At 24.4% G+C, this 27,103-nt stretch overlaps 2 protein-coding genes across 2 annotated transcripts; one reads left to right on the forward strand and one right to left on the reverse strand.

Annotated features, from left to right (window-relative positions):
• Positions 1-254: 254 nt before the first annotated feature.
• Positions 255-11,658, forward strand: LOC122503827 (serine/threonine-protein kinase polo). Its single transcript, XM_043614545.1, has 7 exons — positions 255-528; positions 1,233-1,457; positions 1,552-1,769; positions 4,769-5,064; positions 5,192-5,515; positions 5,822-6,222; positions 10,169-11,658. Exons 1-7 carry the CDS (start codon positions 436-438, stop codon positions 10,364-10,366), a joined length of 1,755 nt encoding a protein of 584 aa, XP_043470480.1. The 5' UTR covers positions 255-435; the 3' UTR covers positions 10,367-11,658.
• Positions 11,659-15,455: 3,797 nt separating this feature from the next.
• LOC122503705 lies at positions 15,456-26,856 on the reverse strand. The gene is made up of 5 exons (XM_043614353.1): positions 24,924-26,856; positions 21,445-21,684; positions 19,931-20,313; positions 19,566-19,720; positions 15,456-16,015 (listed from the first exon to the last, which is right to left on the reverse strand). The coding sequence occupies exons 1-5, from the start codon at positions 25,558-25,560 to the stop codon at positions 15,709-15,711; spliced, it is 1,722 nt and encodes a 573-aa protein (XP_043470288.1). The 5' UTR covers positions 25,561-26,856; the 3' UTR covers positions 15,456-15,708.
• Positions 26,857-27,103: the final 247 nt, after the last annotated feature.

Raw genomic sequence — 27,103 nt, forward strand, 5'->3', positions numbered from 1 at the left:
TTTTTGCAGTATTTTAAAATACATAGCAGTTTAATCAAATTGATGAGAGTGAAAATTTTAATGTACTTTATAATTTTAATGACTAATTACTAAAAGTTTCAAAATTATTTATCATTTTTTTAATGCGATATTTTAATATTCCCGCACTTTTTACTAGCAGACGCTCGTTTCAGAGCGCCGTCTTGCGTTAAAATTTGAAGACTTTACAATAGTCACGTGACGAGCAACTTGCCTCCGATTGGTTAACGGCTTGAATTCGAACAGTGAAGTCCGTTGCTTTACACGGTTTCTCAAAACAGTGCTTTTAAACAGTTATCTGAAAGGGCTGCTCAACTCCTTTAGCCTTGTAAAGTAACTACAAAAAGTTGTGATTATTGAGTGAATTGTGGAGTTCGGACTCATTTAAAGTGATCTTTACATCGATAGCAATTAACAATGTCAAAAGATGAAAAGGAGTCGATCATCCCAGATATTATTTACGACGTGAATGCTCAAAGAAGCTACATTAAAGGCCGGTTCTTCGGAAAGGTACCCTATTATCTCTATTTATTTCAATCGTCAATATTTACTTTCCTGATATTCTTTCCTCATATTTTGTATTTATTATTTTCTATATCCTACTCATGAAACTTAAACGAAAGGTCTTAAATTTCATTGAGCAAATTTTGTTGAAAGTCATTAACCTGCATTGACTCCTCATGTATCAAACCTCCACCATGTCGACCGTATAGACGCGATCCCTCCTAAAATTTCACATATTCATTGCCTCACCTTTTTTGCTTCCTGTTCCAAGTCCCATAACTTGATATACTCGTTTCATGATTCCAAAACAAAATTTCTCACTTTGACAGATTTCATAACAAAACTTGTTATTTTTATTGAAAATTATTATTGTTTTTCCGGCCAAAGAACGTTATCGTTATTATTTTTTTTAATAATTTTGAAATATTTTCAACGATGCTATTCGAAAGTAAATTTTGATATAACCTATATTGTAATAATATTGCATTCGTTTTAATTAACCTTAATTTATTGAAAATGTATTTTCATTTCTATTTGACATTTTTTTTCTCTCGAGTTCTAAACTTTTGACTAGTAAAAAAAGTTCTCTAAAAAATTATGAATTATCGCACAATTTTATGTAATTGTTTGCAAAAATAATTTACGTAAATTTTCCTTCAATTAATGAACATTTAATTTAGACTTTAATCACTTTAATGATATATTTTCAGGGTGGCTTTGCAAAATGTTACGAAATTCGAGAGTCAAAATCTCACAATGTGTACGCCGGAAAGATCGTACCAAAATCATTAATGACAAAAAATAACCAGAGAGAAAAGATGACACAGGAAATTGCTATTCATCAGAGTTTAAATCATAAAAATGTCGTTGGTTTTCATGGATTTTTCGACGACTCACATAATATTTATATAATTCTAGAGTTATGCCGTAAAAGGGTAAACAAAATATTTTCTTTCTTTATTTTTCTGTTTTTTTTTCTTTTTGTCTAGGAGAAAATTGTATATATTTATTTTGTGTAAATTATTTCAGTCAATGATGGAATTGCATAAGAGAAGGAAAGCTTTAACTGAATATGAAACACGATTTTACATGAAACAAATTTTGGAAGGTGTACATTATTTGCATCAAAATAGAATTATTCACAGGGACTTGAAACTCGGCAATCTCTTTTTAAATGATGAATTGCAAGTGAAAATTGGTGACTTTGGTTTAGCGACTAAACTTGAACATGAAGGCGAAAGGAAAAAGTAAATAATTTCAGAATTGATTTTATTTAAGAATTAAGATTTCATTAACAGGCCTTTGATATTATGCGACAATTTTATTTTGACAATTTTCAAAGAATGAGACTTTTTTTGACTTATTTTCGAAAATTGTGACTTTCGACTTTTCCTCCAAATATTGCAAAAAAATACCACATTTTTGGTATAAAATGCAAATTATTTCGATTTTTATAGTGTCAAAAATAACTATAGACAAATCTTTCAAAAATTATTTTTGAATAATTTTTCTAATTAAATTTTTGAAATATACAATTAAAAAGATTTTAAATAATTGAAATTTTGTAAAATTTAATTGAAAATAATTGTTTTTTTTAAGTATTTTATTACAATTTTTGAAAATAAAATTTTGAAGAAGTTTTGCAATTTTAATTGAAAAATTTTGAAAATAATTGAATTCTCAAAAATTTTAATGAAAAATCTTGAAGTATAAATTTCACCATGAAAAATAATATAAATTAACTTCTAAAAATTATATTAAAATATTTTTGAAAAACAATTCTTAGAATTTTTTCATTGTCATTTTTTTAAATTCAATTAATTTCAATATTTTCGAAAACTCAAATAAATTTTTTTGAACTTTTTTTGAACTTAGAATTCTTTTATCATAAATTTTTAAGATTCAATTCTCTTCGAACAAAGTAAATTAAAATTTTTATTAAAGATTTACTTTTCTAGACTTATTAAAACTTTTTTCAAAAATTTAATTATTTTTAAAAGATTTATAGAAAAATTTTAGTAAAAAACGCAAAAAAATTGAATTTTGAAGAAGTTACGAATGATTACAGAAATTCAATTTTCAAAAGTAATAAAATTCTTTACAGAAATTCAATTATATTAAAAAATTTTAACGTAATTCTACGCAAGCATTCAATTATTTTCATAAATAACAGAAATTTTACAGGAATTTTATTATTTACAAATTTTTTATAAATTTCTTCGCAATAATTTAATTATTTTCATAAATAATAAAACTCATCGCAGAATTTCAATTATTTTTAATACAATTTTAATCGAATTCCTCAAAAAAAGTAATTATTCTTAAAAATATTATTAGAATTCGTCAAAAGAATTCAATTATTTTAAAATGTGTTGATGAAATTCTTTATGAGAATTAAATTTTAAGAAATATTTAATTATTTAATAAATTATTTATGTTTGTATTTAAATAATTGAATTCTATTTAGAATTTTCTGTTAAAAATTGATTTAAAAATGAATTTCAGTTAAAATTCTAGATAATAATTGAATATTAAAATCATTATTGCACGAATTTTTATAAATAATTTAATTTGTGGAAAAGGTTTCATATTAAAATCTATGAAAATTTTAATTTTTAATATTTTTAACTAACAATTCTGTAGAATTAATTTTTGTGAAAAAGTATAATTGGACTATTTTAAAAATTATTAAGAATAATTTATTTATATAAGAATTTTAGTTAAAAATTTTAGAAAATAATAATTTAATTGAAATAAAGATAATATTTTTGAAGAAGTAGCAGTAACAATATTTTTATAATATTAAATAATGATTCTATTACTCGGTCATCTTTAATTATTATAAGTTATTGAATTTGAAAAGTTTGAATTTGAAATTTTTAAAAATCTTAATTCCTATGGAAAAATAATAATGATTAAATATTTAGGGCATTCTATTTCAAAGTGACTCACCTCATAAAAACAATTGTCATTGTAAGGCAATTTTTATATACATAGTTAAGGCAAAAATTCCTTTTTAAAAAAAAAAAAAACAATTGCTTTGCCTGTTTTGCTTTTGAACTTAGGGGCTGTCCATAAATTACGTAACACGTTTAGGGGGGGGGGTTCGAGAAAATGTTATCATATGTTACATGGGAGGGGGGGGGTCAATCATCATTGTTACGTAATATTTATAAGGAACTTAATCTCTTTATAATGGATAAATTTTTGAAAAGCTGTCCCTTGCCGCCACTTCAATATAAGTAAAAATCGAATCATTTCGCGAACCGATTCTTGGGAATAATATACAATTTTTATTGTTAAAAAATCAATGTTATATTTTTGGTTGTTCAGTATGATTAATAAAATTATTCCTCTAAATGTTTTTTATATTTAACTTAATTTTGTATTGCTATTGTACGATATAAATACTAAAAATAACAGTAATAAACAAATTTGTTTCGAAAAACGTTAGTAAAAAAATATTTTTAAAAATTACGTAACATTGATAAGGAGGGGGGGGGGTGTGTAAAACGATTTTGTTACAACTTGTTACATAGGGGGAGGGGGGGTTCAAAATTTCACTAAAAACGTGTTACGTAATTTATGGACGGTCCCTTAGGCAAAAATTGCCTGAGTAAAAATCACATTCTGCCTATTATTTTTTTCAGTGTGACAGAAAATTGTAATTTTTATTCAAATCTAACTTTCAATCGTTTTAAATGTTCAAAATTAAATTCTTCGCCTTTCCGCCAAAACGAATTTAAAATTTAATTTGTCTTTTTCTTTTAAATTACGAAATTTGACATTGGACTAACTTTTGTTTTGACTGTACGTCAGATTCTTCCTTAAAGCCACTAATAGTAAATAAAGTTTGGCTTCAATAAATAGGAGAAATATTTATTTAAAAATTGCCTTACAATGGCAATTGTTTATTAGGTGGGCCAAAATTTTGTCTGGAATTCAGAGAAAAAACAGGGAAAAACAAAATTAATTTTTTGTTGCAACTCTAATTAAGTCTTTAAATATTTATTTTACAAAATTATTGGAGTTTTGAATAATTGATCTTAGAAAGCAGTGAAAAGTCAGGGAAATAGAAAATAAAATTTTAGTGACAACAATGAATTAAATAAACGACATTTTTTTACTCCTTTTGTATTTTTAATCGACTAAAGCAACTTTTTATTCGCCTTAAAATCGATCCGAGGCCTACATTATTATTAAATAATTTAGGGACAATAATAATTTCTTATTTTCCTATTTAAAGGACATTATGCGGAACTCCTAACTACATTGCCCCCGAAATTTTGACCAAAGTTGGTCATTCTTTCGAAGTTGACATTTGGAGTATCGGTTGTATAATGTACACTCTGCTTGTGGGTAAACCACCATTCGAAACTTCTAGTTTAAAAGAAACTTACGCTAGAATTAAGCAAGTTCAATATAAAACGCCTTCGTCAGTCACCAAACCTGCGATGAATATGATATCGAGTATGTTACAAGGCAATCCATCGAAACGTCCCTGTGTTGGAAAATTGCTGAAAGATGAATTCTTCCAAAGTGGTAAGAGACTTTTTCTCTAAACAATTTAAAAAAAAATCGTTTATTATAAAATAATATTTCTTGTATTTATATATTTTTTCAAGTATTACGAATGAAGAAAAAAATAGTAATTTTATTATTTTTTCAGGATTTTTACCGCAGAGCCTTCCACTTTCATGTCTCACAATGGCACCGAGATTGGACGCATTGGAATTGCATAATAACCGAAAACCATTATCGGAAATGAATATGAATAATTATAATGCGGGTGAGGCTGAAGTTTTTAAAGTACCTGCTAGTCCTCAACGTAATAAAATTTTAAGTCCTGCAAATAAATTGAAAGCATCCGAAGTAAATTCAAATGATGTACAAAGAATAAATCAGGAGAATAAACGAATGCTTCAGGCCCTAAAAGAACAGCTTCATGGTGTTCTTAAATCGAAACCCGCACAAAAAATGGCATCTTCTGCAGGTATGCATTTTCTACAAATCATCATTGAACATTTGTTTCAAATATAATATTTAATAATAATCCTGATTCCAAAATTCCAATTCATTTTTCTCCAGATCCTCAGAGACCTTATCAAATTTTTCTGGATCACACAGGCATGAATTTTTCCTATTATATTTTCTTGAAAACAAAAATTAATATTTTTTTTTTTTTTAAAAAAGCATATTTATAAATTCTCTTCTTGTTTTTAATGAAATTATTCATTAATGTTAATTAATTGATTAATGGTATATAATATGTAATTAAATTAATTTTATTTGAATTTAGATGAAATGACCGATCCAGATGCTCAGCCATTCGTCTGGATAAGTAAATGGGTTGATTATTCGGATAAGTACGGTTTTGGTTATCAATTATCGGACGATGGTGTTGGCGTTATGTATAATGATGGCACACGATTAATTATGCTCGCCAATGGTCATAACATTCACTACATCAATCGAGATGGCAAAGAACTGTACTATACTGCCAGTAACTATCCCTCCAGTTTGGAGAAGAAAATGAAGTTACTTAATTTCTTTTTACGTTATATGACGGAACATTTAATGAAAGCGGGTGGAGCTATTGCGGTTAAACAAAGTGATTCGCTCTCCAGAATACCTTATATGAATCAATGGTTTAGGACACAAACTGCAGTTGTTATGCAACTGACGAATGGCTCTGTTCAAGTAAGTTGAATTCTTTTAGTTTTATTTCTACATTTAAAATTAGAAATTTCATTATTTTCTTTTGTCGTATTTAATTTACATCTGCTTTTTTATACCGCATTTATAACTACACTTTTAACCGCTTATTTTCCATATTATATGGTTTTCTCGCATTCTTTTCCTGGTATGTTTTCCATTTACTTTATTATTCCTTTGGTTACCTGCTTTTCCTTGTGTTTTCTATTTCATGCATTTTTTTATTTTATTCAGTTTCCACATTTTTTTCTCATTATAATTTTTAAAAGAATTTTTATTTTTCAATTTATTTTTTAATTACCTTTTAATTTTCTGATTCAAGAAACTTATTTTTATTTTTCGCTTAATTTATTTATCTTTTTGCAAATAGTTTAGAAGTCTTCTTTTCTTAGACTCAGTGAAAATGGCTTTGTTTCTCAAGTGAAAAGTCTTTGTCAAAAGTTATTTTATTTAAATTTGTTGATTTAAAAAAAAAACTTTATTTTAACTTCAAATTAAAAAAAATATATTTTAAATTACCGAAATAATTTTCAAAAGAATAAACACGAAATAATATAAAGACAATTAGAAAATAGGTAAAAAAAATTATAAACAGGGAAAAATAAAATTTTAAGAAATTGAAACAATCAGAAATAGAAAAACTTGTCTAAGGAAATTTATTTATTTATTTAGGATTAATTAATTATTTTTTTACCAAATTCATTGTTTATTTATTTCACTACTTATTTAGGTTTTAATAGTATGGAAAATAAATACAGTTAAACCTTTTAAAAACTATTTTTGAATAATTTTTTAAAGATAATTACATTTCCGAAATAAATAATTAAGAACTTTTTAAATACCTAATTAAAATTTTGTAAAATTTTATTCAAAATAATTGCGATTTTTTTAGTTATTTCAATTAAAATTTTGAATAATTTTAATAACGAATTCTGAAAATAATTTAATTCTCAAAAATTTTAATGAAATATCTTCAAATAAAAATTAGTGAAAATTAACTTCAAAAAATAGTATTGAAATAATTTTTAAAAAAGTAATTCTTCAAGAAATGATTGAATTTCAAAACGTTCCAAATTAAAGGTTTAGAAAATTTGAATTTTAAAACACTTTAACTAAAGAATCGTAAAAAGTCAGTTTTTGGAACAATTTTTATTCAAATTTTTTTAAATTTCTTGAATTTTCTAATTACCTATTTAATTGAAAACTTTTTAAAAATTTTAAATTTCATTAGTGGATTTTAGAAATATTTTACGAGAATTTTTTTCCTTGAATAATTATTGAATTTTCGAAGAACTTTTTCAAAAATTATTTTAAATAATTGATTCAGAGAAGAATTTTAGTTAAAAATTAATTGAATTTTAGTAGATTTTCGTTTACAATTTTTATAATTAATTGAATTTTAAAACATTTCGAATTAGAGTTTTAGAAAATTTGAATTAGAATTTAATAATTTTTATAATTTTATCTAATTATTTGAAAATTTTACTTAAAAATTTCAAAAATAATTTAACTTTACTAGAGCTGCGTTACCAATTTGTATAAATAATTAAATTTCAAATTAAAGTTATAGAAAATTTGAATTAGAATTTGACAATTTTACTTACAAATTCCAAAAATAATTTAATTTTACTGTAGTTGCTTTTCTTATTTTTATAAATAATTGAATTTCAAAAAGTTTCAAATTAAAGTTTTAAAAAATTTGTATTTTAAATGTTTTAAAAAACTTTAATTGAAAAATCCAAAAAAGTTAGTTTTTTGAAAAATTTTTATTCAAAGTTTTTTTAAATTATTTGAATTCTTGAATACTTAAGCTTTATTCATTATAAATTTTCAAAATTCAATTATTTTCAATATTTTGATTTTGAAAAAGTTTTGATGAAATTTTAAAGAAATCAATTATTTCAAAGTTTTAAAATAAAATTCTTTACAAAAATGATCAGTTTTTAAAATTGTCCCAAAATTATTTCAAGAAATTCAATTATTTTCGAAGAATTACATTACAATATTAAAAAAAACTAATTTTTTGAATTTATTCATCATAATTTTTTAAAATTCAATTTTCTTGAAAAAAAGTTACTTTAAAAATTTTTTTAAATCTAGTTACGTTATGTATTTTTATAATTGTAATTAAAATTCTCCAAAAAGTTGATTATTTTCAAAAAATTTAATTAAATTTCAATTATTTAGAAATTTTTTAATTGTATGAAATTGAAAAAATTCATTATCTTTCAAAATTTATTTGAAATATTTTTGAAAAACTAATTTCATGAATTATTTTACTATAATTTTTTTAAATTACTTATTTTCAATATTTCTGTTTAAATATTTTCAATAATTCATCTTAATAACTTTTAAAGCAACCATGAATAATTACAGTTTGCAATTGTTATAGAAATTTGAATTTTTGTATTTAAATAATTGAAATCTTAATGAAATTTTGGAAAATTATTAGAAATAATTGATTTAAAGAAGACAAAAAATTCCATTAAAAATTCTCTAAAATAATAAAATTTTGGAAGTCACGGTTCTCATTTTTAGAAATAATTAAATTTCAGAAGGTTTGATGTTGAAAATTAAGAAAAATCTAACTTTGTATAACACTGTATAAAATAAACGAGTTTTTCGACTTTTTTTCTATCTCTAATCGAATAAAGCTACTTTTTTTGCGCCTCAAAGTCGATCCGAGGCCTAATAAATAAAATAGAAATTTTATTAAAAATAAACAAATTTTTGTAAATAAAAATAAATAAAAATGACTACAAATGAAAGATTACTTACAAAATTAGTAATTAAAAATTTCTTTTAAACTTAAAAGAAAATTAACTTTTGACAAAGAATTTTCGACAGAATAAATTTAAAGTAGGGTAGAGTGGGGTAAAAAAGCCATGGTGTAAAAAAGCCATTTGAGTTTTATTTAAAAACTATTAAGCCGATTTATCAGCTGTTTAGAATATAAATACTATTAGGTAATACGCAACTTTTGAATCTAGTTTGAATGTTGTACCTAGATTAATATTGTTTTTATTGTAATTTTAATTTTTTGTTACTTTTTTGAAAACATTTTGGTGAACTTTTCAAACATATTACAATTTGATTAAGTGAACGAATAATAAAAGTAAATGTTTGTACATAAGGAGAAAAGTATACCGAAAACGTATACAATGTTAATTTTTGGAAATTGAACTGAATTAACAATTTATTTTTGCTTTTTTTAATAACTGGTCTTGGGTGTAAAAAAGCCAGGGCAAAAAATCCATTGAATATTTTGTGAAATTCACTTGTTTTCTATTTAAACTAACCTTCTTATTTTACAAAATTTCTCGTGTTTATTTAATAAAATAAATTAAACACGACGAAAAAGTAGTTCAAAGTGCATTTAAAAAATAAACAATGAATAAACGGTTGCAACGAAATATGTTATCTGTGGTAAAACTTAAAGAGAACTTCTAAAAAAGGTACGAAAAATTGGCAGTGCAAATGGAAAACAGGTAAACTTAATATAATTTTCAATTTTGCTTGCTAAAAACTCTTTCATAATTATTAGAATATTTTTCAAATAAGACTATTTGTCATATAAATAAAGGGAAACTATAAAAATACCTAAATTGATAACATGTTTTGCTAAAATCGTAGGGTGGCTTTTTCACCCCACCAGGTGGTGCAAAAAAGCCACTTACAGTGCTTTCGTAAAACTCTTATAACTTAGTCCTTTCATGAGATAAAAAATATTTCCGTCAAGAATTTTCAAGCTTAATAACTAAACTTTCAATAACAATTGGAAATTTGAGAAAAAAATTTTAAATACAGATTTTACAACATCAAAAGTAAAAATGTGGCTTTTTTACCCCACTCTACCCTATTGTTAATTAATAATTTAGTAGAATAGAAAAAGCAATGGATAATAAAGGAAAAAATTCTTTTTTTTCGATAGATTAACTTCCAGGATCATAGCAAAATCATAATGTGCCCTCTAATGGCAGCAGTAACGTATATAGACAAAGAGAAGAATTTCAGAACATACAGGTTCCAAACAATTCAACAACATGGCTGTTGCGCGGGTCTTGCAAAGAATTTAGAGTACGCGTATGAAAAAGTATCATTAATGATAAACAGCCCTGCACTTCGATAGTGTTAATAATAATAATGATAATATGTAAACGAAAAAAGTATGCATTAGGCATTCTACAGTCTAGTACCGTATTATCGCTGCTTTTAAAAAAAAATGGAAAAACGCTATATATTGCCTAAATAAGTTACTCGAATAGTAGATTAACAAGAGTCGTTAAGTTTGACTTTTTTTTTCGATAATTGTATAGAATTTTTTTAAAAACAGTTTTTATAACGCAGTAGGTACTGGCAAACAGAAGAACATATACAATTTGTATTTTAAGTATTTTAATTCGAAGGTATAATCTTCTTTTTGATACATGACTCTTTAAAATACTTAGCATTTTAATTTTTCATTCGGAAAAAAAATATTGGCACCTTTTATTTAGTTTTTTTTTAAACATAGATAAAATTGATCAAAATTTACACTTATGATGATGAATCTTATTTGAAATTTTTGAATTGAAAGTAAATGTCAACAGTGCAATCAGTCGTTCGATAAAACAAGCAAAGAAAATTAAATAGTCCACTAATTTTTATGTTTTTAGTTTTACTATCTTGATTTTATATAATTATTTTTTTTTAACAAAAGTGTGTGTTTTATCAAAAGAGAAAAAGAAGTGCGACTGATATAATAATTTTTGTAGTAGAAAAATGAGTATGAATAAAAGTACGACTGATTAATTTGAAATTTTTTTATTAAATATGATTTGTCATGGGCGCTGGTATTGAAACATGACATTATTATTAAAATCTAATTTAATTGTTTTGGAATTAAAGAGAAAGAAAGAAAAATGAGAGAGAAAGACAGAAAAGAGAAAGAACAAACGATGTATGTGTTTAAAATTAATTAATGTAAGTCTATGTACATATGCAATTATGAAGACATAGCCTACAAGACTATAAAAAAAGTGGAAGGTGATAATTTGTACAATTTACTATAGGAAAATTTTTTTCTGTAAAACATCATTACGACGCTCTGTTAAGAAAAAAGCAGGAAATAAAATTCTAAATTATCTAAAAAGAATCTAAAACAAAAAAAAAAAGAAAATAAAACAACAGTAGTATTTCCTAAAAAAAAGACTAAAAATAAATTGTGCCAAGAAAAAATAAAAGTCTTACAGAGGAAGTATTACTATGAAAAAAGTAATAGATTCTTTAAACAATATAAAAACAATATAATTTTATAATGTACTTAAACTGAATTTGATTGTTTTCAATCCGATAAAAGAAAGATGCTTGTTAATTTGAGTTTCAATTGTTACAAGTTGTTTTTACTTTTTACAGATAAACAAAAATATTTTTTAAATGAAATGAGAGAATTTTTTTGTTAGTTTTACAGGCTTCATCGATTTCTTTTCAAATACGTAAAAATAAAAATATTTTTTTAATATCTTATTCAATAAATTATATTGTTTACTGATAGAAAAAAAAGGTTACAACTTATTAAAACAGCCTTCTACGTAAAGCAAATTAATTTATTAACATTTATTTTAAAAAAATATTAATCAACGTTGAAATATATATATTAGAAAAGGTTTTATATATTACACCTTTTCGTTGAGAGAACAACAAACAATACGAATTTTCTGTGTATTATTAATTAAGCTAAACTAATCAAACTTTTTATACACAAAAAATTTAATAAAAAAAAGAACAATGCAAATTTTTAGTTACTTTAATTTGCCAGTAAAAAGTATTTTTAAATAATTGAATTTCCAGGGTTGCCACAGGTCAGGGAAATCAGACAAAAATCGGAATTTTATAAAAAGTACTGGACAAATATTCAATTTCCAGAATTGATAAGAAAATTTGGAATTTTTGTGTTCAGTAGTCTTTAAAAATATTGAACAAATTTAATTATTCTTGAAATTTTTGTATTTTTGTCTTATAAAGTTTGAAATCAAAAACAGTAAAAATTGAACTTTAAAAAATATGACATTCAATTTTTTAAAATAATTCTGCTTAAAAATTTCAAAAATAATTTAATTTTAGCAAATTTACGTTTACAATTTTCATAATTAATTGACTTTTAATGATTTTGAATTAAAGTTTTAGAAAATTTGAATTAAAATTTAATAATTTTACATGATTATTCGATAATTTTATTAAAAACTCTAAAAATAATTTAATTTTACTAGAGTTGCGTTTAAAATTTTTATAAATAATTGAATTTCAAAAAGTTTCAAAGAAAGTTTTAGAAAATTTGAATTTTAAAAGCTTTAACTGAAAAATCCTAAAAAATTTAGTTTCTTTGACAATTTTTATTCAGATTTTTTAAGGTATAGTTCTCCGGCCGCTACTCTTGTAAGAATTGATTTTCGATAGAATTTCTTCAAATTTTGAGAAAATGTTTCTTTGGGTGCCCTTTGAATGTGGTAAAAATTTCAAAACCCTTTGCCATGTCAAAGAACGAGATATTGTGGTTGACATTTTTTATTTTTAACATAATCGCATGTAAAAGTGAAAGTTTGAACTTGAATAACTGAAAATTTAGCATCGCAAAGGGGTTTGAAATTTTTACCACATTTAAAAGTCACCCGAAGAATCATTTTCTCAAAATTTGAAGAAAATTTATCGAAAATTAATTTTTACAAGAGTAGCAGCCGGAGAAATACCTTAAATTACTTGAATTTTTGATTACATATTTAATTAAAAATTTTTTAAATAATTTAAATTTCATAAAATTGAATTGTAAACAAGTGGATTTTAGAAATATTTTAGGAGAACTTTTTTCCTTGAATAATTGGATTTTTGAAGAACTTTCTCAAAAATTATTTAAAATAATTGATTTAGAGAAGAATTTTAGTTAAAAATTCTAGAAAATAATTGAATTTTATTATATTTTCGTTTACAATTTTTATAATTAATTGAATTTTAAAACATTTCTAATTACAGTTTTAGAAAATTTCTATTAAAATTTAATTTCAAAAATAATTTAATTTTATTAGAGTTGCTTTTATAATTTTTATAAATAATTGAATTTCAAAAAATTTCAAATTGAAGTTTTATAAAATTTGTATTTTAAAAAACTTTAATTAAAAAATCCGAAAAAGTTTGTCTTTTGAACAATTATAAACAAATTTTTTTTAAAATACTTCAATTTTTTGATTCCTTGTTTAATTGAAAATTTTTTAAATAATTTAAATTCCATAAAATTGAATTGTAAACAAGTGGATTTTAGAAATATTTTAGAAGAACGTTTCTCCTTGAATAATTGATTTCTCGAAGAACTTTTTAAAAATTTATTTTAAATAATTGATTTAGAGAGAAGAATTTTAGTAGATTTTCGCTTACAATTATTATAATTAATTGAATTTTAAAAGATTTCGAATTAAAGTTTTAGAAAATTTGTATTAAAATTTAATAATTTTACCTAATTATTTGACAATTTTTTTTTAAACTCAAAAAATACTTTATTTTTTGTAGAGTTGCGTTTACAATTTTTAGAAATAATTGAATTTGAAATTCAAATTATAGAAAATTTTAATTATAATTTAATAATTTTATTCATTTACCTATAATTATTTGACAATTTTATTAAAGATTCCAAAAATAATTTAATTTTACCAGAGTTGCTTTTCCAATTTTTATAAGTAATAATTGTATTACAAAAAATTTCAATTAAATTTTTAAAAAATATGTTTAAAATTTTTTAAAAAACTTTAATTAAAAAATCCGAAAAAGTTAGTTTCATTAACAATCATAAACAAATTTTTTTTAAATACTTGAATTTTTTGATTTCTTATTTAATTAAAAAAATTTTTTAATAATTGAAATTTTATAAAATAGAATTTTAAACAAGTGGATTTTAGAAATATTTTATAATCTTTTTCCTTGAATAATTGAATTTTTGAAGAACTTTTTGAAAAATTATTTAAAATAATTTATTTAGTTGAAGAAGTTTAGTAAAAAATTCTAGAAAATTATTGAATTGAAATCTTCAAAATAATTTTATAGAATTTAAAGTAGGTAGTAATTTTGATAGATTATCAAATTTTAAAGGGTTTGAAATTTGAATTTTTTCAAAAATTTCAATTTCTATGGAAAAATAATAATAATGATTAAATATTTATTTGATCTAAAAATAAATTTTGATGTTTTGATTAATTTTACGATTAAAGACACTATGATATAAACAAAATGTTTTTTGTGTATTAAATAATAATTTTTAGAGTGAATTAGAATATTCTTTAGAGTCAAAGAAAAAGTCATAATTTTGTCTCGAAATCAGGGAAAAACAAAATCAAATGTTTGTGGCAACCCTTAGTTTTCTCTTGTAAAAATTTATTTTATTTTTGAATTATTGTTGACAAAAATATTGACATATGGATACAAAAAAAAATCGTCGATCTTTCTTATACTAAATTTCACTTTTTTCCTTAAAGGATAAAGTTTTTTTTTTGTCAAAAACATTCTTTTTGGTTTCGATTCATGCATATTATAAATATTTTTTTTCAAACCAAAAAAATACATAATATGTAAATATGTAAAATAGTTATAAATTTTTTTTCTATAAAAATTTACTGGTACAATATTTTTTCTGTATGATACAATTGTTATCACTGGTTTAAGTGGTTTTTCAAGTACTCGTCGAAGTTTCTTTTACAACAATTTTGAAATATAATTATTGAAATATTAATTTTATGTTCGAAATCAACATTTACGAAAAATGCGTATCGAAAATTATCAAAATCAAAAAGACGGTAATTTTTGATAAATTTCGAATTATCAATAAATATTGATTTCGGGTTTTAAGTTTTCATGTCTGTTAAAAATGGTAAATTTGGTATACATTTTCTTTCATACATCTTTAAAATTTTCTTTCGTGAAAATTTTCCTTATTTCAAATTTGGAGAAAAATTAAAAATTCATATAATATCTATTTTCTATAGAAAAGGAAAGAGCCAAAAAAAGAGTTACCAAGTTTATCTCTGTTTAACGAATAACTATAAAATCAATACATAAATTTTAATATAAATAAGAATGAGCCAGTCTTTAAAATGGTTTTGAAATAAAATAAAATTAAGGACAAGTTCATTATTTTATTACTGACTCAAAAAAAAATTATATAGTATCTTATTTTTAATCAGACTCATTTTTATTACTATTAAAAAATTTTAATTTCACTAACGAATTGTTAATAAAATTAGAATTTTGAGCTGTTAAATATATAAAATTCTAGTTTATCAAAGCTAAATTAAATTTTTAGCTTTTAATAAGAATTTTCGGCCTTTGAGGCTTATTTCTATATTCATGTACATTGGGCTCATTTTTTCTTTTTTTTACAAAATGAATAAATTTGTTCATTGTTATTTAAATATACATTTATATAATTATGTGCAATAGATTGATAAAATATATTTAAGGTGAAAATCTAGGTATCCAGGAGTGAACTCTTCGGTGTCGTCCGCAACTGCACCTGGGTCGGAGAACTGCCAATAGAGCAAGAGCTGCGCCTAAAATAGAGACACCACATAGTGCACCTGCTGTCACGTCGTGAAGAGGAGTTCCTTTTTTTGGCCCTTTCACTGCAAGGAGTAAAAGTCCTGCACAACTTAATGCCGAGAGTCCCGCCAAACCTAAACCTGTCCAGGTTTTTCGTAAACTTCTCGATGCACCTGCTAGAGCACAACACAATCCACAAACGATGGCGCTATCGAAATAATACCTGGAAGAAAAACAAAATTCAGATGAGATTCAATTTTTTATTTATAGGTACAGAAATATTTTTATTTAGTTTTTTTTTATTTTATTTATTTTTACTGCATGTAAAATTATACTAAGTCAAAGATAACTCAAATTTTTTTAGTTATTCTCATATATTGTTGGAAAATATTCAGTAAAATTAATTTTCGTTTCTTTTTCAATTAACAGGCTTCGGATCCTATTACTTTTTGGACTTCTTTCGACTACTTTCAAAAAAAGGCGATTTTTTCGACTGCTTTAAAAAAATGCAATTATTCTTCCTAATATTGCAACAAAAAATCACTTTTTCCGCAAAGCAATACAATTTATTTCGATTTTTATAGTGTGAAAAATAATTAGTCCAATTTTTCGAAATTATTTTTGAATAATTTCTTCAAGGGGACAGTGCCTACAACGTTATTTTTAACTATATCAAGAAAATAATTCAAATATTCCTTAAAATTGGTTTTAAGGAATTTTTTTGTGAGAAATTCAATAGTCAGGAAATATTTTGACCATTTTTGAATTTTTATTTTTTTTAAATATTGGTAGATTTTGAAATCCATGCGTAATTTTGTAGAAGATATATTTTTGAACCCACAAAAAAATTGCCAAATGAAAAAATTGATTTTTACCATTTTTGAAGCACTTTCAGTCTAAAGACAAAGTTTTTTTTCAAAAAAATGCTTCCAAAATAGTAAAAATCAATTTCTTTATTTGTCAATTTTTTTGTGGATTCAAAAATATATTTTCTACAAAATTAAGCACAGATTTCAAAATCTATCATTTTTTAAGAAAAATAAAAATTCCAAAAGGGTTAAATATTTTCTTTCCGACTTTATTATCTGACCATTGAAAACAACACAAAAAATTACCTTAAAAAAATGTCGTGGAATTAAATTTTTAAAAAATAATTTAATTTTTGGAATTTTTTTTTTGAAAATAATTCATTTTTCTAAAAGTACCTAATTTATTAAGATTTTTGAACATAAAATTTTGGAGAGATTTAATTGCAAATTTGGAAAGTAATTAAAGATACAAAATTTTAATAAAAAATCTTCAAAATGAAAATTAATTAAATTTAGATTCAAAAAATAATATTAATATATTTTTTAAAAAAGTATCTAATAATTTAATTCTTAGAATTTTTTCATTATAATTTTGGATAAGTATAAAATTTTTGTGAAAAGAATTATTTTCATAATTTATAATTAAAATTCATCAAAAAGTTGATTAGTTTTTTAAATTACAAAAATTCTTTTAAGAAATTCAATTATTTTCAAAAAATGTTACTAAATTGCAATTATTTTGAAAATTTTCTCAATGGTATACGATTTTGAAAATCTTTTATCTTTCAAAAATTATTTAAAAATATTTTTAATAAACTAATTTGAAGACATTTTTTTAAAAAAAGCCATGAAGAATAAAATAGTTACAATTATTATAAAAGATTGGATTTTTGTTTTTAAATAATTGAAATCTTGAAGAAATTTCGGAAAATGTTTTAAAATAATTGATTTAGAGAAGTTTAATTAAAAATTCTTGAAAATAATTCAATATAAATTTAAAAAATTTTAATTCCTATAGAAAAAAATAACAAGTATTCAAATATTTATTTAACAAAATTATTGGAGTTGATTGATATTGCCTTTTTTTGGAATTTTTTTTTGTGCCTTAAAGTAGATCCGAGGCCTGAATTAATCAAATTTTTTAAGGGACGAATTTTCAAAAAAAAAATCAATTTTACATATAAAAGATGTAATTTTTATATTCAGTGTGAAAATGTATATTTTCATTATTCAAAGTAATTCAGAAAAATAACATTTTCTTTAGAGAAAATATGTTTATATAGAAGTTTTTAATTAACAGACTATATATTTCATTGAATTCTCATTTAGTAGCATTTTGATTTAATAAAAGTTTTTTAATTATTAGATAATATTGAAAGAAATTGTTATACTTATAAGCGGAATCTTCATTTATTCGTTTTAAATTTACCTCTCAAATTAACTTCTTTACCTACAATTCACAGATAGGAAACTCTTTGGGTTTATTTGCCACATGCAAAATTAATTAAATTATTTAATAATTAATTATATTATTTAATATTTTAATTAATTCATTATTATTTCTAATTTTTTATTATTGTATTATTTAAAATTTCCTAGTTATTAAATTTGAAATCACTTGCAAAATTTGTAAAATAATGAAAAATGTTCTATCAGTATTGTTCCAATTTTGCGACTATTCTTTGAAACTGCGAAAATAATTTCTTTAAATCCTTTAAATCAAAGTTTATGAATTGGTGGCCATTTTAAGCGGACACTTGCAGAGCTTGCAGAGTAATGTAGTCGCCGCACTCGCCGCAGCACGTGACGCACTTGGGCTCATTTTCTTCTTCTTCAGAAGATTGTTTTGCAGAAAATATGTGAGTATTAGACAAAGTTAATTGCAACAATATACACGCGATGTTATAAATTAGGGAAATAAATATTTGTAATCAGTACTTTGTAAAAAAGTGGGTAAATTTCATGAAATTATAAATTTGAACTAATCTATCTTCAAAACAAGTTTTTCTGTTGTAATCGTTGTAATCGTATAATATTTAGACTATTGTGTACTTAATTTTGTGACATTTTTGCTTTTAATTCGTTTAAAAGTTTAATAGAAATACTATAATGGGTATAAAGTTATTAAAGGAATCTACAAAATTGATAATTTCAGGTTTTTCTAAAATGTTCGAACATAACCTCAAAAAAAGTTTTTCAATTCGTTACATTTTTAAAAAAGTTCTTTGTATTTCTATCATAAAACTGGCTTGGGAAATATGTTTTCCCACGTCGAAAAATTACAATTTCCCATCTGGGAAAGTTAATTAATGTTTTATTTCGTCAAGTGAAATGACCTAATCCGACTAGACAATTTTTAAGATTATTACGTTCGACGTGGTGAAACTTATTTTGCACGTCGAATTTGATAAAATTGATAAAATTACACAAAATTTGTTAATTGTGCAACGAGGCAACAAATTATAGTATTTTTTTAGGTTACATTGCAAAATTTACACATTTTGCATTATTGCAAAATTTTGCATTTCAAAATTGCGACATTCAATAGTCTATAGATTATACATATCTGGTTCTTGCATCCTAACGTGTAATCTATACAGATTTTTTGAATACTTTTTTTCGTTCTCTTGAAATTATATTAATTATAATAATTTTTAATAAAGTCTACCTAGAGGTCCAAAAATATAAATTTTGAACAAATTTTAAAACATTTTTTGTGGTCAAATTTGTATTAATTAGGCTTTAAAAAATAATTTCTGTTAAAAATATTTTAATTAAATAATCTTTTCTAATAAAATATAGTTATTTGTAGTAAAATATATTTTCTAATAAATTGTATTTTCTAATAAAATACTGTTTTGCAGTAAAATATATTTTTCCAATAGAATATATTTTCTAATAGAAACAATTTCTAATAAAATGTGTTTGATTTCTCTTTAAAATAGGTGGTAAAGTGTTGCTTACATTCTTCCTTGAGTTAAAGACAAGTAATAAGCCAAGCCACAGGTGAGAATTCCAACGAGCACCAAAAGAAGTGGTGCACTATTTTTGTTATACTTTTCTGCTCCACTTGCCATTGTGGTATTTGCTTCACTGGTGGGTGGCGATAGCGGAGGAACCTAAAAACAAAATCAATTTACATCTCAAGGAAAGAAAAAAAGATTCAACTAGAAATTATTCATCATCTCCACACTGACATTCGGTAAGAATATTATTATTATTATTTTACTTTCCAACAATAAGAATTAAATATGAAATAAAGTATAATAAGTAAAAAATGTTGTATTAAAATTGTTGAAAATTTTCTTTAATTATGAATGAAAACTTACCACAGCTGTTCTCGCAATGAATGCATTTTCAACGCTTTGATAACCACATCTTTTTTGTTCAGGTGATACAACTTGATATTTGAGTGGACTCGAAACCATTGGCATTGTGTCTGTTCCGCTTTGAAGATATTGATATCTCGATATTGAATATCCCTGGTCTAATTGAACCAAGTCTGTTGGTGTTGTGCCCGTATAACGTAATTTACCACAATTGGATGCAGGACACAGATCTTGTTGACGGGATGAACTTTCGTTGAGTGGTAAACATCTTCTCGCTGATGATTCCTTATTGGGAGTTGAAGTCTGTGGTCCATTTGGCGAAAATGCTCTATTTTGTGGAGTTCCCAATGGCGTTCCCCGAGGATTTGGACTCAGAGCTCGACCTTTAATGAGTAATTAGAAAATTTAATATTTTTTACTTAATAATAATTACTTTATTTAGAAAATTTTCAATATTTCAGGGATCACAATTTGTCTCCTTTTTTCTTTTTTCCCCTTTTTTATCTTTTAAAATTAACAAAAATCCCCTAAAACACCTAAAATTATGTATAAATTATCCCCCTTTCCCTCTTTTTTTTAAAGGAAAAATCAGGGTTGCCACAGTTTAGTGGCGTCTTCCTCAGTTCCTGACGAAGTAATGCATGATAAAAAATTTATTTGAATTAAATAACTGATTACTTGATCTAAAAAGAAATTACTTATCAAATAATTGTTTACTTGAAGCAAGTAAATTTTCATTTAAATTAAATAAATTCTACTCAAGCCAATAATTTCTGTATATATGACGCAAATAGTATTATTTGATTGATATTACTTAATATTTAGTTGATAATAATTCTGATTTTTAGTGTACTTTTGTAACATTTTTTAATATTTTTAAAACATTTAAAAAACTTTGAATTTTCATTGAATTTTTTATCACTTCTTATTTTTGTAAATAGTTGAATTTATTTTCAATAATTAAATTTTAGAATAACTTTCTAACACTTGTTAATTATAGTTAACTTGAAATTCCTGTAGAAATATAATAATAAAAAAATTTATTTATTAAAAAAAAATTATTTATGTTTTGAATAATTTTTCAATAATTGAATATATTCATAAATGTATTAGAAACATTTTCTTGTGTATCTTATCATTTTTTGAGAAAATCAGAATATTTTTTATGGTCAGTGAAGTAGTGAAATTTTTGTCTGAACATCAGGGAAAAGCAAAATCAAATTCTTGTGGCAACCCAGAGAAAAATATATAAAAAATCTTTAAAATAAATTGTGTACGCTATAGAACAATAATTTATTTGCTTAATTTGAAAATTTCCTTTTTTAAAAATGAAAATCCTCTTTTTTTTACCTAAATAGAAAAAATCATTGTGATCCCTGATATTTCTTGAAATTTTAAATTGAAAAAAAATGAATCATAATTTTATATAATTTTGTTAATTTATTATTTAAAAATTTTCATAATTTTCATTAAAATTTGTAAGTAGTAGTAGTAGTAGTGGAATTAGTACCAACCTGATGGTGAATTTCCAGGACTGAATGCTCTCCGTTGAGGTGTTCCAGTTTGGGGAGCTGTGTGATGTCTCTTTGGAGATAGTGTTCTTTCCTCTGAACGTGACCTGGGTTTCCTGGGAGTGGTCAATATTTCATGGAGTTTTTGAGTGGCAATATTATTTCGAGGGGATGCTGGAAATTCCGAAACATTCCTGTCTGGAAGTGCTGGAGGTTCCTCCAAAGGTAAACTCGTGTATCGACCTGAAGGAAAGAACATTTCAATCTACTTTGTGTTGAGAAAAGGTTAGTGACAGTATTTTATTAGCATGAATTTTATTAGCCAAAACGTTCCTTAAAAACAATTTTAAGAAACAAAGACTTGCTATAATCATCATCATCATCATCATCATTCGACAAAAATGATGATAGAGAAATTTTATTTTCTTATCGCAAATCGTTTAATTATCTACTCTTATTACCAATTACGGTTAATATGAGTTCATAAAATGAAATGCATAACAATCAATGAAAGATAATTGAAAGAAATCGTTTCTGAATCGTGAATTTTAATTTAAAAATGGTAAAATTTTACGATGTGGAATTTTTAAACGATTGTATCTGTTCTTGTAAGAAAAACAAGATTATGAATCGAGTGTAATTTTACGATCGTTAGCAACATACAGGTTCATGATTAGCCGACCATTAAACGAAGGGGGGGTTTTTTTTCTTGTATCATTCTCGAGCGACCATTTGAGAAAATTATTGATGATGAGACGCTTTTAGAGAAGGAATATTCAATTTCTATAAAAAGTAAAATTCCTTTCTTTTGCAACAATATAATTTCTGAATCTTTTTTTTTATTTTATGAAAAACAAAGTTTATTTGTGGCGTGACAAAATTTGTTACATCGTATCTTTTTGATCGGACTTTTTAAAAAAACATTTTTGTTCATCTGAATTTTCAATTTTTAATAGATTTTCAAGCAAACTAATTTTTGTTTATCTGGAATTTGATTTGGTTGAATTTTATTTAATTGAATTTTTAGTATGATTGAATTTTATTTGCAAAAATTGAATATTAAATTGAATATTTCTTTTACTGAACTAATTTTATGAAATTTACATTTATATCAAGTTCTGCTATTACCGAATTTTTTTATTTAACCGCCTTTACTGGCCATGGAAATTTTATTTAGTCTAATTATTAATCAGAATAATATTTATTAAACCAAATTAATTTAAGAAAATTTTAATTTGTCTAAATTTTCAATTCTATATAAATTTGATGTCTCAATTTTTAATTTTGCACAAAAATACATTAGATTTGACTTTCAGTTGTTACTTCTATTTTTGTGTTTTGGTCAATTTTTAAAATACTAAAAAATTAAGAAGTTATAGAAAAATCGACTGAGAGCCAAAAATAAAGTATTTTTCGCTGGATCCTTTGAATAGTAAAAAATAATAATAATAAAATAATAATTTTTGTGTTATCGAATTAAAAAATATCTAATAAAAAATATAGAATTTATATTTAACTGATTTTAATAAAGTGAAATTTATAAATTAATGAAAATTTTACAATATGCAATATTTTTTTGATAAAGTTTTATTCAAAAAATTGTAACTTAATCCACAATTTATGCTAATAATGATATTTTACTTTAATTACTTTTCATGATTTTTAATTTGATGAATATGAAAATTGATTTTAATAGAAAATTACATTTATCAAAAATTCAGTTTTGTAGAAATTTTGTTAAATATTAATTATCAAAATCAGGGAAAAATAAGGAAATTTTATAAAAAAATATCTCCAGGAATTTCGAAATAATACCTGAATTTCTATTATTTCAATTTTTATAATTATAAAATTATTCAAAACATCAATGATTTTTTTATAATATATAATTTAATCATTATTTTAATTATTATTATTATTATTCTTATTATTTTCACGAATAATTATTTTTCAAAAAAATTTTAGAATTTTCTAAAATTCAAATTTAAAACTTTTTGGAATTCAATTATTTATAAGAATTGAAACTGCAACTATTCCAAAATTCAATCACTTTATAGTTATTTTATTATAATTATAATAATTGTTATATACAAATTATAGTTTAAAATTGTTTTAAATTGAAATATTTGAAAATTTAAATTCTCTTGAAAATAAGTAATAATAATGATTAAATTATTTATTTTCAAAAACATTATTGTTTCGAAGAATTTTACAACTAAATTTTGGAATACTGGTGAAATTCAAAATTAACAAATTCAGAGAAAAAATATTGTTCTAAGCTAACTTAAAAAAAATTATTAATTGTTTGATTAATTAATTAAAAAATTTATTATGGATTGCTATACAAAAAATTTATGTCGGTGGAGTTGACAATACACTGAAAAAAAATTTATTTGATTCAAATAAACAATAACTTGAATATTATTTTTATAAATAATAAAATTCTTCTCCGAAATTCAATTATTTTCAAAAATTTTAATAAGATTCTTGGCAAAATTTCAGTTATTTCCAAAAATTTTCTTTAATTCAATGTTTTTCAATACATAATTCAATTATTTTCATAAATATAATAAAACTCATCATAGAAATTCAATTATTTTTAATACAATTTTAATCAAATTCTTCGAAAAATGTAATAATTCTTAAAAATTTTATTTAAAATTCGTCGAAAGAATTCAATTATTTAAAATTATGTTGAAAAAATTCTTTATGAGAATTCAATTTTGACAAACATTCAATTATTCAATACCTAAAGTATTTTTGTATTTATATAATTGAATTCTCGTAGAATGTTCTACTAAAAAATTATTTAAAAATGAGTTTTAGTTAAAATTTTAGATAATAATTGAATATTAAAAGCATTATAGAGACATTTTTTTGGATAAATAATTGAATTTTGAAAAGGTTTCAAATTAAAATCTTTGAAAATTTGAATTTTTTATATTTTAAACTAACAATTCTGTAGAATTAATTTTTTTGAAAAAGTTTAATTGAATTGTAAACAAATAGATTTGAAAATTTTCAAGGAAGAATATTCTAATAATGTAAAATACTGATTTATCACTCGGTCATCTTTAATTATTATAAAACATGAAGACATCGATCACTCCCAGTTGAAGACTCGGAATGAAACAAAATTTTGTCTGGAAATCAGGGAAAAGTCAGGGAAAAACAAAATCGAATTTTTGTGGCAACCCTGAAATACTATTTAGTTGATTTAAATAAAAATTATTTGATTCAAGTAAATATTTATTTGATAATAGTCAAGTAATTGGTTATAAGAATTAAATAAATTCTTTTTTCAGTGTACTATCTACTTCACCGTTATTCGATAATTTACGAAATTAGAAGCAATAAAAAATGCTTAAATACAAAGTCAAGTGCGTGATGGATAATATTGGTCTTGAATTATTTCAGCCTGCAATAAAAAAAGAAACAATAACGTGGAACTAATGAATTTCTCGGAATTGAATGATTTATACCTTGTGGAGTACTGATTTGTCGGCGAATAGGAGAAATGACTTTAGCACCATTCCAAGATGTCTCATTCTCCTGATAGTCTTGATCACCCGGTACAACGGCGTATCTTGCCCCGTTGTTCCTGCACGTTCGCAGCTGCAGTTGTCCGTTGTCTTGGTTGACTGGCGGCGCGGAACGAAGCACCTGTTGATGTGGAATAAATTCATATCTCGATGAGCCCGTTCTGTGTAATTGGGCTCGCTCATCGTCCTGAATGTATTCATATCTCGATTGTGATGATTGTGTGTAGGTCATCCGTTGCTCTTGGACCGGAACACTGCCATATCTTCTGTGACTAGGTGGTCCAGTCTCCTCAAGATAACAATAACGTTGCTCCTGAGCGTGATTACTTCGCGTTTGTATTTCCGCTGCAGTTTCTGGTTGACTTTGAAAGGCAGCGTTTGTCTGTCCGTATTGCTGCTGTTGTTGGTGTTGATGCATCTGCAGCTGCTGTGGCGGCGGTGGTGGGGGGAGATCATCTCCCTGAAATTGTGGAGGTGGCGGGAGGTCATTCCGGTCATCATGAATGAATTCGGATTGTCGGCAAAAGGACGGGTTCGTGTAACAATGCACTGGCGTTGGATCGTTCGGATGATTCATTTTTGTTTTTTTGTTTTTTTTTTTTTTTTGCTTCTTTTGATACTTTTTTATTTCTTTTGACTCTTTTTTGTCTCTTGATTCTTTTTTTGGTTAGTTTGCTTCTTTTTTGACTCTTGATTTTTTTTTTGTTTAGTTTGCTTCTTTTTTGTCTCTTGATTCTTTGTTCCTTTTCGAAAGTTGATTCCAATCAATGGGGGAGTTTGAAGTCACATTATTTGACCCCTAAACCGGTTCACTTGAATGACACTGTATAGACGATCATTGAACCGCGTGGCGAGTGGGTGAGTTGCGATTTTAGCATAATTGATTCTGAATTTGATGATAATTATTGTCGGCGGTTTATTAGGAGAATGATGATACTGCTGACAAAGGTGGGAGTTTGCCAGGTTTCCAAGGACCGGGTCACGGACGGACGTAGCGGCGCTACTGGTCTCTGAATTTCCGAAAAACACTTTATGCACATTTTTTTGAATTTTTCATGGGTTTACCCCTTTTTTAGTTTTTGTAATTTCTTCTTCTAATTTCACACTCGCTTCTCTCCTTTATTGTCAGACTTTTTCAGTCTTCACTTTTAGGTTTCTTCTCTCTTTTCTCTTCTCTTCTCTTCTTCTAATTTTATTTCCCGGTTTTATCCTTCACTGAATCCTGTTTATTTTTGAAAATTTTTTTCATTAATAATAATCACTGTTTTGTCGATTTCACTTTATTAGATATTTTAGATTTCATTTCTCTTTGTCTTGAAATTTTCTTTGCACTTTTCTTTCACTTTTTCTTTTTGGTCTTCAACCGTCGTTTTTTTTTAAATTAGTTGAGCGGTGAATATTATTTTTGAATTTTGCTGAATTTATTTTTTGTTTTGCAGATTGGGAGGAAATTTTATTTATTTATTGAAGAGACGAGTGACGCGTGCTGTATTATGGTTTTTGCAGAAGTGGATGAAATGGAGTTTTGAATTGAAAGGAAGATTCGTTACCGTTACTTCCTTTGACCTGAACTCGACGGTTGCTGCGTTCAAACTGCCTGATTTCCCTTGTAGCAGATGCGCAAAGGGCGTTTCGTTGGCTTTTAATGCGACTGTTGGAGTTCCAGGATGCAGAGGGGTTGCAATACAGGCCCCGATGTCAACTTCGTGGGGTAGGGACGCACGATATAGTCGACTCGAATAGTTCCTCTACTGATGCAGTATAGGGGTGCATTTAAATCATCCTGCAAAAATAGTTGGAAAATACGTTAGAATTATGACTGGTATAGATATTATTATGTTTTAAAAGGGAAATCATTTTTGTTTCACCGAATTAATTATCGAATGGGGAGTATTTAAATTCTAAATAATTTAAATAAATTAAATGAAAAATGAAGAAAGGAGAAAAAATTAAGAAACTGGTTTAGTTTCAAGAAATATCTTCTTTGAATAAATAAATAGTGAATAGGAATTGTGGAAATTTGATATATTTGATTTTCACAACTATCGAGAATATTTACAGTTTGTAATTCTTTATTTGAAAAACTAATTATGATTTTTAAAAATTTTTTCTTAGGGTAG

The sequence above is a fragment of the Leptopilina heterotoma genome, unplaced genomic scaffold, assembly GCF_015476425.1.
Source record: "Leptopilina heterotoma isolate Lh14 unplaced genomic scaffold, ASM1547642v1 Lhet_27, whole genome shotgun sequence".
Lineage (NCBI taxonomy): Eukaryota > Metazoa > Arthropoda > Insecta > Hymenoptera > Figitidae > Leptopilina > Leptopilina heterotoma.